At 41.0% G+C, this 14,492-nt stretch overlaps 1 protein-coding gene across 1 annotated transcript; it reads right to left on the reverse strand.

The window, feature by feature from the left end:
• Window positions 1–2,441: 2,441 nt before the first annotated feature.
• On the reverse strand, window positions 2,442–14,486 carry KATNAL1 (katanin p60 subunit A-like 1; the record flags this gene model as incomplete). Its single annotated transcript, XM_010295036.1, has 7 exons — window positions 2,442–2,836; window positions 4,338–4,464; window positions 6,763–6,897; window positions 7,848–7,974; window positions 8,838–8,996; window positions 13,767–13,872; window positions 14,374–14,486. Coding segments are annotated over 7 exons (966 nt in total), but the record flags the coding sequence as incomplete, so codon positions are not given.
• Between the last annotated feature and the right edge of the window lie 6 nt (window positions 14,487–14,492).

Here is a 14,492-nt window from a genome sequence, read left to right on the forward strand (position 1 = left end):
GGAAGGACACTGCTGCTTGCAATATAAAATTGAGAAAACTGGTACTTAGACCTTTCTAAGCAGCAACTGCTGAATCCCAGCGCTGCTCTTGGGCAGCTGAACAGGGTAAGTTATTGGCATTCATGTCTATACCCTTCCAGATCTTACTTGTGTAGACTAAGCTCCTCAGCCAGCAATGGCATCTCTAGTGAGACACTGAAGTGCTAATCTGGCACTGGCCACAAAAGATTTGCAGAGTTTTACTAATTTCTACTGCAGTAAAACAAAACAAAACGAGTCATGGCTGCAGCCTACAGCTTTCATAAGGAAGAAATGACAGACTGTAGCAATGCTTTCAAAGCTTTCTCTGTATAAATGTCAAGTTACTGCCTGGGAGGAACAAACTAGCCCTGGTACGAATTTAGTCAAAAACTACAGAGTCAACATTACTTCTGCTTGCTCATCTTCCAATGCAGAAAGAATTGTTCTTTTCAGTCTGATAGCTGCAGGTATGGTGAATCCCAAAGGCTCTAGTGTGCAGTTAGTGCAAACTGGTCGGGAGAGAAGCAACTGGATCTTTTTCTCCCTGTAGGTGAAGAGGGTAAAAGCTGACGTTCTTGCTGCACTGACCTCCCTGTGCAGGACTGTAACAGAGCCTAATGCTAGGCAGGGGAGATGCTCTGTCCTTGGAAAGATATGAAAAGCGGCTGTCTCTCAACTAATCTGGGGGTCCCAGAAGGTATTTTTCTGGAGTGCCACATGGAAACACGCTTCTAAAGTGCCCGTCTGAGTTTCATGTCAAATGCAAGATTGACAGAATCTCCATGGTGTTTCTCCACGCAAATTGGGGCAACCCTTTAAAATGACAGGATCAATCCAAGAGGTGGATTACAAAGGAAGAGGTGGACATACAAAGAAAGAAAAAGGAATGCTGACAGACAAAGTAGCAATGGTAAAAGTTTCAAAAGTCGCTCACATAATCAGATAGATGCTGCAGAGCTGTCATGCATTTATCCTGACAGTCCTTCCTAGTGAACAGTAGACACTCTTGAGCAGCATTTGCCTTAGTGGTTCACATGTCATGGCCCAAGAGACCAGTGTGCTGAATTACTGACATTACTGTGAACTTCCAAGAACTAGCAAAAAGGAGCAAATAAGGATATACTCCCATTCAAGAGGAGGCGTTATCAGTTTCTTATTCTAGTTTACCACATCTGACTATCCCACTAGGAGTCTCAGCAGAGAGCCGAAGGGCAGAGTACTTACCGAACTGCACAGCAACTCACATCCACCAAGATACTTTGGGCCTCACTTGCAAAATCACCCAAAATTTGAGAGCTTGTGTATTCCTCTATAAATTTGACCTCTTCTTCTCATTCCTACCACAGGAAACCTTCATGTGTCAGACTCGCAGCCCGAGTCTGTGAAAAGCTCATGTAGTCAGCATGGCAGTTATACTCTAGAGAGAGGATTTCTCACGCTAGAGTTTATAACCCAACCCTTCTCAGCTCTGCACTAGTATGTGGGAAGAGAAGAAACAGTTAAGAACATAAATGAGATTGTACAGATTATTTTCCCCTAAATCAGTAACATTTATACATTTTTAAGAAATCTTAATTTAAAAAAATTAGGAAGCATGACCAGTTCTACAACATAAACAGGTGCAAATTCCATTGCCTAGTAAAGTTAGGAAAGCGTTCATGTCTAATCAGAAGCAGTGGAAGTCCACAGCCACATGTTTTAAGGACAGCTTTGTGTTTTAAAGACAGCCTTGGCACTAGTGTCTTTACTGTATTAAACTCTTGGTACTTTAATAATAATAATGATGATGATAATAATGATAATATCTAGACAGTGCAGACAAAGTATAGGATGACACATAAGCATAGAAGTGCAAGATGTAATTTAAGTCAAAGTGCCTACTGATCAAACTTCAAATTGTCTACTGGGCAAACTGGTACAAACTGTGTTCAGAGATAAAGCATAAACCAGACTGAGAGCAATAAAGGCCCTTTTCTTTTCCTCTAATTTCTATCACAAGTCATCACAGGTAACATCATTCCAGTCTGAAGTGACATTGATTCCAAATGGGTGTACATGAGAGGAGAACCGAGCCCATCTCTTGATGGAAAACTCATCCTCATTTCCTCTGTGTAATGTCAATTAATCCACAGGCTTTGCTCTGAATATCGGAGCAGAGAGAGAGAGAGAGAATAGTAACTTCAATGCCACATTCAAGGGAGGCAGTGTCAGTAGCACTTAAGAGCAGGGGGGACAGCAAGCCCTTGTTAGCTCCTCTGGAGTCACATCCCCCAGCTGATTTATTGATTCCAGCCATGAAGGATGACTACGAGAAGGTTAAGTAACACTGCTCTTCATTGGAAAAATAAAAATATTATCCTCACAAGTATAATTTTTCCCTTCCTGTTTGTCTTATGTTACTATTTCGGAGATAAAACATCTTTTACAGTATCAGCTCATTATTGAGTTCATTCCCTTTAAAGGCAAATAGAGTTTAAAAGATCTTGTCACCAGAAGGGGGTGGGATGGGGGCAGGGGCAGACCTTTTATTAAACCTTTAAAAAGATTTCTAACTCATTTTGCAAGTGAAAACAACAAAAGCCATAAAACTCTAGCAAAGGAGAGCTGTCACTGAGATTAAGCAGATCCAAACTCCGCCATCCATTTTTCATACTTCTCCAGGTCTGCAGCAGAAACAGATTTGGAGATTTTCTTCAGAGCCAGCTCAAAGTCCCCCTTGGTAACCGGCATCTGAAGCTCCTCTTTAGAAAGTGCACGAATCTCTTCTGGAGATAAGCCGTTAATACGTCGTCTCATTGCCATTAAAGAGGCATCCCTGGAAATACAGGACAATGTATGGGAGCTAATTGCTAGCAGCATGTGCTGTAAGCCTATGAATTTTGATTGTATTCTCTTGCTAGAAACCACTGGCAGGAACACTTAAGAGAGCATTTATTTACCATAGAAGATGTGGTTCACATCTTTCTTAGCTTCCATGTTCCCAGATCACTACATTAATTCAACATAAAGAATGTATTGGCACCAAACCCCATTTAAGCATATGGTAAATGTGCAGAGATAATTAAAACTATAAAACTGAAAACCTTTTACAATGATTCACAGAGATGAAATTTTACAACTTCAGTGCAGGAAAGGGCAGGGTGGGAGAGGAACTGCACTCAAAGACTTTTTTTTTTTTTTTTAAGTAGTCTGTATTTTGCACCCCCATCCCCTTAGATTTCAACCTTCTCCCCACTGTGTAGCCCAAAAGAATAGTCAGCAAGTGTTCGGAGGGCAGCCCAGCTTTGCTGCCTGCTCGGACATAGCACCTGAATCTGTAAAGGGCAGAGCAGGAGGCATCAGACACTACTGTCAGGTGGCCCTGCAAGGCTGAGGCCATCAGTGCCTGTGGCTCCTCATGCTCCACCAGCTCCACCACTCCTCCCCAGGTCGGATGCTGCCAGCGTGGCCCGCTGGCACGGAGAACACTGCTTGTTTCTCACACCGTGGCCCACATGCAGTCTGAAATTTCATTTTCTCTTTCCCCAGGTTTTTCCCAGCAAGGGATAACACAGGCCTCAGGGAGAACAGGTAATTTAACTATGGCACTGCGTGACACACACCAAGTTTTCAAAATTATGGACTGATTTCACAATTTCAGCAAAGCAGCGGGAAGAAAAAAAATACCAAGCCACATTCTTAAAGGATCAGTTTCTCTTGGCAGGGATCCTGATGTTGTAAGGAACATAGACTTCCTACTGATGAGTTTTTCCAAATACCTATCCTCCACCAGAAAATCCTTGTTTGTCAAAAAATGAAACAAATTGTGGGAACAGGATGGAAATAAATTCAATATTAGTGCTATCTGTATCACCCTTGCACCTAGAAGATTCAGGCAGAAACCAAGACCGTGCTGCACTTGGGGCTGTCCAAACATACAGCATTTAGAAGCCCCAAAGACGTATTCTGTGAAAGGTTCCTTTGCATCACAAAATTCTAGCTCTTAAACTCATGGGATTGCAAAAAAAAGAAAAATTCCAAACCTATTTTGCACTACATTAACAAATATTCAGTAAACGCAGACGATGGTAACACCAGATTTGCTCAGACAATTTTTTTCTCTTCAGGGCCACGAAAACTTAACCACATCTCATACAGAGACTCCATGGTCTTTAGACTGCTCCACATGACAGTAACGCATGGTTCCAATAAATAGATTTGGGCCTCATGGTCACTGTCAGCCCAGCTTCAGCTGTAGTGAGTATTGCCTTTTATCACATAATGTAAATGATGACTTTCCATGCAGTTTTATTTGCAAATTAAGGGGGATGAGATACCTGCAAACATTAGTGATGTCAGCACCAGAATAGCCTTCAATCTTCTCAGCAATTTCTTCAAGGCTGATATCAGGATCCAGTTCTACTTCCCGAAGATTAATCTTAAGTAGTTCTGCTCTGCCTTTTGCTACAACGGAAAAATACTTGTTTGAAGACTTGCAAGAGTAACATTTAAACAAACGAAATGAACACAACTTAGATTTTTCAGTGAAAAGTACAAACAAAAGGGTTTAATAAAAGAGACAAAACAAAACATAGTAAAAAGTGCAATGAAATACAGTGAAGTATATGGTTAAAAGTAGTATATTAAAACAGCATACTCTTGAGACATTTTGCAAAGTCATACATCATTAAAAATGTCTGTTATGTCTCAGGTGACAAAGCATTTGGTCACATACTACCCAGGGGCACAAAAGCACAATCCTACAAATGTCTGCTTCTCGCATCCCTTTGGATTCACTTGCTGTTCAAGTGTCTGCATATTATTCACAAAGTTTCATTAGAACCACAATGAGGATTCTATTAACAGAGCTGAAGCTCTGTTATATGACAGCACAAACCCCTTAACAATAGGCTGAACTTCAAGCATATGTTTAAGCACTTTACTCAGTTGGGACCCAAGCAAGCTGCTGAAGCCTGACAGAAAACAGATACATTAATCAGTAAACATATTAATATATTTACAGCACAAATGTCCTGGTATCCCACTTTCAGACCTAGATGCAGTGTGCACACAGTGATAACCAGCTGCGTAAATGAGCACTTATGCGGCCAATTACCCTTTTTTCTTGTAGAGGGCATGTGCATATGTGCGTTTGGGTACATACGTTAAGCAGCCTAGGCTTATAAGAGGGAATTCACATTTGACAGCTTAGGTCTCAGTGTTATTCTGCACAAGGGTGGTAAAGAAGAGGACAAATGCTTTCCTGGCTTTTACTGTACAGAAAAATACACCCTCTCAGCATCTCTATTTCCACAGTGGCCAATTTTTATGACCTAGAAAAGAGGACAACACAACAGAAGAAATAGCAGTAGGAAAGGCTAAAAGTCTTAAGGAAGTGTCCACACTTATGTGTTATTTATTGATGTCCCTAATTAAAAAAAGAGGGGAGAGGAAATATAAAGGAAATTAGAATGCTTGTGTAAAGCTGCTGGTTTTGTGTGCTTTGCACAATTGTCAAGAATATAGTTATTAATCACACACAACCGGCACTAGCTATGAAATGGGGATTTATTATTTACAGAGCACAAGGTACATACAGCATACCTGCAGAAAGCATCCTGTATCAGAGAACATTCTTCCAGTCTTTGCTATGGGGCTAAGCAAGTCCTTGCAGTATTTTGAAAATGAAACATGGTAGAATACATACTTGCATCAAATTCCACAATATACAGGTGTATATATGACATATCATATTACTTTTCAATTAAAATGCCTGACCACATCAAATCACACAGCACAGTTATAAATACATCGCCCAGAAAAGCTCAACATTCTTATTTACAGAACAGAGGCAACAGAACACAAGATTGGAAATAAAACTGGAGCACATCTCATATGTTGTCCAGGGTATAATACACTGTGTCAAAAAACAATCTGATTTAATTAGAAACAGGAGCAAGAGCTGATAGGATTTTAAACTAATTGTTCATAAAGACAGGCATCCTGTTAGGAGCTGTTACTGCCTGTAAGCTGCAAAGACAAGCAGTAGAACTATTAAGTGTTCTTATACCTGCTAAACTCAATCACAACTGCTGTCACTGTGAACACATATCTTGTTATCTTGAGTGCTGATGCAGGGAGATGAGGCATCCACTGTACGAAGAAGAAATGAAGCTATGCAAACTTCAAGTGATAGGAATCTCAAAATTAATAGGACAGGTGAATGACAGCTAGGAAAGACAATACAAGCCAAGACGTCTTAGGGCAGGAAAAGCAATCAGCCTGCTGCATTCCGAGTGACTCAAAGCACAGTCATAAAGGCGAGCAAGCAGTGATTTACAATGAAGTAAGCTTGTAAGTGAAAATTCATGGATCCACTTCTTTGCATTTGTCTGCAAGGGCATGGAGTGCATTTGCAATATTTCTGAATGTGTCCAAAGGCTGCCTTTGATGATCACTCAAGGATTGACTGTTAAGCATTTAAAATAATTCCAGGCTCATTAAAACTAACTCTCTTTCAAAATGTAAGAACCCATCAATGGGCTTGCAATGAAATGCTGCAGCTCTTTGTTTTTAAGCCCCCAAGCAAGTAGTATTTTTTTTTCCTTCTCTCACTCTCTTTAAAAATAAATCGACCCAGCTGAATGATTAACCCCTGAATTTCACTGCTCATCACAAAAACATCAGGATTCCTTTCCTGCAGTAGTCCTAAGCTCGTCTTGCAAAGGCCCTTTTAAAGGAAAATGCTTGTAGCAAAAGTACCTGTGGGCAAAGGTATATAAATCCTCTTCTCCAGTCTCCGTCGGAGAGCTTCATCAATATCCCAGGGAAAATTAGTAGCTGCTAATACCATAACCATCTTGGAAGGGTCATCATTTTCCAGAGCACCACCTACCCCTGCAAGCACAACAGTTTAGAGAAATTTCACTCCACAGCTCATATTGATTGAGATGCTTGCTAAGAAACACTGCACAGACAAACACTGCAAAAGTCGGGACAAAGCTAAGCAACAGCTCTATATAGTCCTAGTGCTGCTTTCCAAACTTCCCATAGCTTAGGTGAGACAAGACCATCATTGTCACAGAGAGGGGGACAGTTCATTCCTTTGCTGAGTCAGGGGAGGGCTTTATTTGACAGTGACAATAACAGAGTCATATGTGAGTGTAGCCCTACCAGTCCCACCGAAAGTGCTACCTCCATCAAATATGGCCATAGAAGAAATAGGAATCACCCCTGGGCCTCCCAAATGAGGACTGCAAAGAAACTATCATTTTGGGGCAAAAAGTTGCCTACCTGAGTTTACCACAATGAACCTGTACATTTGAAGACATTATAAATAGTAGTTAAACAACAACTACAATACAGAGATGGTTAGCAAACCACTACACCATACAATATTCCTCAGATGGTCCCCCTCGTTATGTGCACCTGCACAGAACAGGTACTAGATCCAACTAAAAGGATAATATTAGCTGCCACCACAGAATACAGCAAAATCAGGTCTCACAATGGGGTCCCCAAGCTGGAGACTCTAGCAAAGGGCAGAAATTTGTTTAAAATGCAGAAAAATTAAACTGCACAAATCTTCATTATCTTCTTCTCCTAGAGTGTGTCTCTTAAACACGAGTTTTCAATTTACCATCAAAATGGCCATTTTAGCAAAAACAAAGCAGAACACCCTTTCCAGCCATCTGCCTTCGAACACTCCAAAAATACACTACCCTCAAATTATGCCTTATTTTTCCCTAATCCACAAAGCCAGATTTTCCAGATTACTCGAGTTCTTACATTCCCACCTGTAAAGAAACCGCACCCCAGCCCCAAACTCGGATCTAAACATTTGTTACCGTCCATTTGCACAAGCAGCTCTGACTTGACTCTGCGACTCGCCTCGTGTTCGTCGGACGTGCCTCTGCGGCTGCAGATGGAATCTATCTCATCAATGAAGATTGTTGTTGGAGCATAAAACCTTGCCTTTATTCAAATGAAAACATCACTATTAAGGCTGCAGAAGCAAGCATAGGCCCTCATCAGACCACAACCCAGTCCCACTAGACATACTACGACATATTTTCCCTGCCTGTCATAAGAAAATAATTTAAGATCTTGATTTACAAACTGTTTGGCATATGGTTAAGTTTAAATTGTACTCCTCATGTCAGGGGTCTTTCAGTGCTAGTTGGTTTTTCTCAGCAACTAATCTTGCAAAGGACAAAAAGGAATACAATCAAAATACAGGCAGTTTTTCATGTCCAGGTTTTTCAGCAGTGAGAGGAAAGCCCAGGGGACAGAAGGGAGCTCATCCTGTCTCAACAGAGGCAGGTTTTAACTGAGAGTATGGTGAAAATGCAACAAGGATCCCGAAGAGCTGAATGACCCTCAGCATAGGTCCACATAGGCATGTCCTTCACGCATCCCACATGATGGACTGCACCCAAAACTTCACCAAGAGGCTTGTGTCCATCATTCAGAACAGAAACAGAACTAAAATATGTATTGCTTCTAGAATAACAGTTCCCAATCCCTTCCAATTTCAAATCTACTTCCTAGGGGCTTATCCCATAACCGAGTAAGAACTGAATTTCTGTCAAGGCCACAACTCTCTGTCTAGTGTGAAAAATGCTATGCGAAACATGGGTGCTGAACCAGTTCCTTCTTAATCCTCAACGACATATCAGAAAAGGATGGAAACACAGAGACTGTGCTTTTCTGCCTGGCTGAGGGGGTGTCAGTGCAATGAACTCCATGCTTCCAACATGCTACTAGAGGGGCAGGAAACTAAAGGAGATGTCCCTTCTCACCTTAACAAGCCACAGACCACATCATTGAGGACGTACCATTTCAAACAAGAGGCGGACCAGCTTCTCAGACTCGCCCCTGTATTTAGATGTCAGAGTAGAGGAAGACACATTGAAAAATGTTGTTCCACATTCTGTAGCAACAGCTTTCGCTAGCATTGTTTTGCCAGTGCCAGGAGGACCAACCATCAGCACGCCCTGAAATGTGAAAACAAAGAAACTTGGCAACTGGTACTCTACACTACATCTCAATATCATCCAAGATCTGTATTTTAATTGTTTAACAACATAATTGCCATCAGTGGAAAACAAAGGACAAGAAACCTGCTTTCAAGAACAGTGTGGAAGCACTCTGGGATTTATTCTTCTTACCACTCCACTGGAGTATGAATCACAAAAGCCAGTAACTGTTGCTGCACCTATCACCTGGGAAGCGGACAACAGATTTACAGCCTTGCTCTCAATCAGGCAGAGCCTGGACTTGAACTTAGGCCTTTCCCAACTCGCGAGGGGCTGCACATGCAGATGAAGAGAGTGAATCCTTAGTTTTGGAACACAGGCCCGTTCACATAGAAAGCTTCACAGATACCAAAATACTTTTGCAGAAAGTTGTGTTCCCTCAGTAGAGCATTTTTTCGTAGAAAAACATATTGCCAAAAAATCCTGATGATGTGTATGTATGAATCTGGTTGATTTTTACATTTAAGTATGAACGAGAGCATTCTATGAAAACAAGGGCTCGTCATGCTGTTTAATCTCTCCATCTCAGTACCTCTATGGCCATACTACTGCATCTTAGCAATTCCTGGATGAAACACCATCCTCACCACACTGATGGATGGCAGAAGAGAACTGTTATTTCTATTTCACAGATAAACAACTGTGGCTCACGTGGACTACTGCTCAGTCCCACAAAAAGCCTAATATGAACCTCAGTGATTATTCAAAAAGCTTTAAGCTAGAAAACTGAACTAAAACTGTTAAGTCCCAGGTTGGCATCCACATGATCAGACTTTCTTCCCATCTGTGGTCCTTACTCTCTCTTTCAGATAGAGAGAGAGAGAAAGTAGCACACATCTCTGCAGCTCAGCACATTTACCCACCATTACACAAGCAGGTTTTTAGCTGGACAGACAGTGCTCTCAGGACCCATGTTAAGACTGTAGCACTGAGACTGGTTAATCACTCTTGGTAATATTTCTAAGTACAGTTATCTTTACGGATAGTCTTTCCAATCCCTTCAGCAGCAGTGCTGCAGAGGGACAACACACTATTCCAACCCTGTGCAGCACTAGAATAAGGCATTGTGATTTTGAGCATGGCACTATGAAAATGTAGTGCTCAAGGAGCTTGAGGTTTTTTCCCCTCTCTACCGCAAGACCTTATCACATGCCAACAAGAGTTTCCTAAAGTAAAGTTGTACTGTGTTGCAAGGGTAATCAAATTAGCTAGAATTAGAATTTCAGATCATAATGTGCTTTGCAATTAATAACTTACATAAAATGCCACAGCAATAAAATATCTGTTAAATGCAAGCCACATAGCAAATTAGATTTCATCTGTTCCTCACAAAAATTTACTTCAAAAAGCACAAAGAATGACATGGAATAGATCTATAAAACCAAATCAACCGGGAATGCAATTATTCAAAAATGTACTATTCAAAAGCAATAGCCCCTCTGTACTCCATTTTCCATTAACTCTTAATACCTTTATTGCCATTTAACACTTAGCTAATGCAAGCTCAACATACATTCATTGGTAAATTAAGTTAGAAATGTTCACATTCCATCCATACAGCTAACAGTCCAATGTCACTACGCAGGCTGCCCAAAGTTTCCTAAGCTCCAGAGCAGCAAGCATAAAAAATAAATGGACTCTTTTACTCCCCATGAACATTCAGACATATACTGTGACTTGAGTTGCTGCATATCACTGATATGATAATAATATTGCAAGTACAACCCTGGAGAAACTGGGTGAAATTTACTCAGCCTGTGATATGCAGGTCAGAGATGACGTATTGTTCTCTCCGAGTTTCAAATTTTGATATTTTAAAAAATATTATTTACTTAATATTTTAAAACAAGCTTCACCTCAATTTAAATCCTGTTTGACTCTTGTGTTTGATACTGTGTTTACTGCAGGACCTGATGATACAAGGAACTAACGTCATTTTTTGGATATTGCTTTGGTTCTCCATTATTATGGAAGGTCAAATTCTGGCTTCGGCTACACATGTCCCTCACTGCTGAAATAGAAGCCCATCGCTTAGCACCTCCTGTGTAACTACTACAGTGTGCGTTACCTAGCATGTGATAGGGATGGCATTATATATTTGCAAAACGCGGGTGCAAAGCAGACACACCGGGTGTAAAGCCAGGGAAAAACCAAGCTCTCTGGGGATAAAGACAATAGAAATATCAGTTGAAAAAAGAAAAAAATCCAAAACCTTGAGTTCTCAGAAAAACAAGATCTGCATGGTTTGAAACAGAAACACATAGGGTCAAATTGCTCTTTCTCTCTGCAAACTATGAGGCTGCCACTTACTCACTAGTTAAAATCCTTGACAAACACAAAGACTTCTTTATTCTTCCTCTAAGGCTCTGTTAATCCAAAGTATTCCAATAAGAAGTTGAAATGCACCGCAGGGAGTAAGTGTTTTGATGAAATCACTGCAGGGTTATTTCTTGTTGTTGTAACAATCACTAGCAGAGCAGTGGGAAGCACAGCGAGCAACCGGGCCTTCTTGGCACAAAGCAGTTTAGAGAAAAAGAAAGAGCAAGCCTATGGACACTCGGAAACCCATGGCTGCAATGACACAGCACCTGTGTTGAATCAGGGAAGACAGCTGGCTCCTTCACACAAGGCACCGTCCTCTGAATGCAGGCGCAAACTGTGAGGGCTGTCTTGGGAATTGTTCTCAGGAGAGTCTGAACATCCAAAACCAGATTTGGCTGCCTTTTCCCTGTATTATTTTCCTGAATGCCTAGGCTCAACAAATACCTGCTGCTACACTGATTACTGCAAGAAACAGTCTTCCCTTCGAAACTTCTCATCCTTGTAGCACAGTCAGAGGTCAACAGTAGGGAAAATACATGCTGTTCTCTGTGAAAAATAATTTCAGAAGAGTTACAGCTTCACAAGTCACCAGGGAAAAGGCTAACAATGAAGAGTCTTCATGGACTCGTCAGAAATCAATTTGCATTTCAGACCGAAGAGAGGAAATAATCTTAGAATTTTTTCCATTTCTACAACGACCTAGTTTTCAGAGGCGACACTGCTCAGTAGGAAAAGATAATCTCATACAAAGAGGTGGAGACTGTAACTCGTTAAAAGATCAGGCTGTTGTTTCTTGATTCACTGCCACAATACTTGGAGACAGGGCCAGTGGCACTCTTCACATTCCCTGCAGTCTACTGAGATACCTGCCTTAAAGACAGATGGCCACTACATCCTCTAGGCATGTTAATAGGTGAAAAAAAGCATAGCAGATCTTCACTCCCTTAAAAGTTTATGAGACTGGACAGACGGGGCCCCTGTAGTCTACAATAAGGTAGACTATGCCAAGAGGAAAAGAGAAAGATTCAGCTGTTCAAAAGGTACTAAAATCTCACTCTACACTTGTAACACATGATATCTAGGCTCTTTCCAAGCTGACTGCTTGGTTAACCTTAAGGTTAACTTCAAGCCCACTGGTACTGACCACAAGCACTCTAAACCCCAAAGGCCATATAGCCTGGGGCTAGGTTTGGACTGACTGGGTTTGGGTTGCTCCCCTGCAGCTCACTAAAACGTCCATGAACAGCCCTCAAGCAGCAATCTTCCAGCTCCCGCCATCAGCTCACGCTCTTTCCGACTTCCTCTCTTTACTGTCTATAGACACAAGCCCCAAGAATGACAAGTTTTGCATTTGTTGAAACAAACAGGGCTTTGTTTCATAAATAAGCACAATAACAGGGATCTAGGACTGGCTCAAGCTGGGCGAGGACAGATTTGAGGGTCAGACCTAAGAATAAGCCAGAGAAGTACAAGGACCAAGCAGGAAAAGACAGAGCAAGTGTTAATAACACAAGATCCAACATATGTTGCTGAACCAGCATACTAAACCACAGAAACTACTCACGTACACAGCATTCCTTACACGTCATTGCCTTGCAGACTCAGGATAACAATTTGCAACAGTTTCAAAAACAGTCTCCCCAGTAATCTTTCTCAGTAACCAGAAAGCCCTCGTGTTATGACCAGTTATTCCCAAAACAAGTGTCAATCCATCCCACAGCAAAAGCAAGATGATTTTATTTTCTGTTTAGAGAAAATAAATCTTCCTTTTTAGCTCTAAGCAAGGTCCAGATTGGGCTCACCTCTGGTCCATCAGCCAGGCCAGCTCAGTCCTATATCCCTTCTATCGCCCCACTCTCCCACTCTGAATTTCTCCCACTCCAGCAGTAACTATGTCCAGCTGCAAGTGTAACTGCAAAGCTAAATCATCACTTAGATTAGCCCCCTCTCTCCTTGCTTCCTTGCACCATCCAGCCTGCAGTTTGCAGTCTGAGTGAGAGATAGTTGGCACATGCAGAATAAAACAGTCTAAGGACTGCTTTCCTCCGTGAAGTGATGAAGAGTGGCCACCATAATCCTAAGCAGAGCTGCCTATTAAGTATTTTTGCTTCTGTCAATACACCCTATATGCTTGCTCACATGTACAGGCTGACACATAGAAAGTATTATAATGTCAACAAGCTACGACTGAATTAATACAAAAAAGAATTATTATTTACTGTAAAGCCTGCATACATTTCCATCTGTTTTTTACAGTGCATTTTACATAAGAGGATTTCATTAACAAATTCCTGATCTTTCCCATTTGCCTTTTTAGCTTTCTGCTACAGGCATCCACACACATTACAGCAGCAGACATATATAACTACAGCTTGCCATTTACTAAAGCACCATATAAATTCCCACCTTCCAAGGTCTTCTGATCCCTTTGAAAAAATCAGGCATCCACATTGGAAGAACAACAGCTTCTCTTAATAATTTCTTGGCTTCTTCCAAATCCGCTATGTCATCCCTGTGCAAGATGAAGATTGTATAAGATTCCCACACAACAATATTTCTTCTATTTTTATACAAGAAAAATAGCAAAGCTTTTCACTTAGTACTATCTCTTTAGCATGCCAGTATATGCCTCATGAGAGCAGTCCTATAATCCTGTGACCTAAAATTTAATCCACTTTTGGAAGGTAGGGAAAAAATTATTTTCAACTCAAGTTACCCAGAGCTGCTTAATTAAAAATTGTTTTGGACAATGTGAACATCAAAATAGTATCTTTAAAGATCTCTAGAGTGTACTTTCATTTCAGCAGTACCTGTAATGGATGTACTGCACATAGTATCAGGTAGCAACAAAAGCTTATCTGTAATCAAATTAATAAACTGTTAAAAACAAAAGACCTTGTTTTGCTTATCTGTAGAAGATTATGATAGCTCCCTGTTTTAAGAGTTAGAAGGAGGATAATTCCTCTCCTTCTCCATGCTAGCAAAAACAACTGAATTGAGAAAATCCTCATACCAATGAATGCTTGGATTCCTTGATACTATGTCCCTTTCAAGAGCTTCAACCAAGTCTTTGTCGTAACCCGCTCCATCAAATTTTGATATTTCCCCATCACCAACTTCCTGGGGTATTTT

Source organism: Phaethon lepturus, unplaced genomic scaffold (assembly GCF_000687285.1).
Source record: "Phaethon lepturus isolate BGI_N335 unplaced genomic scaffold, ASM68728v1 scaffold47449, whole genome shotgun sequence".
Lineage (NCBI taxonomy): Eukaryota > Metazoa > Chordata > Aves > Phaethontiformes > Phaethontidae > Phaethon > Phaethon lepturus.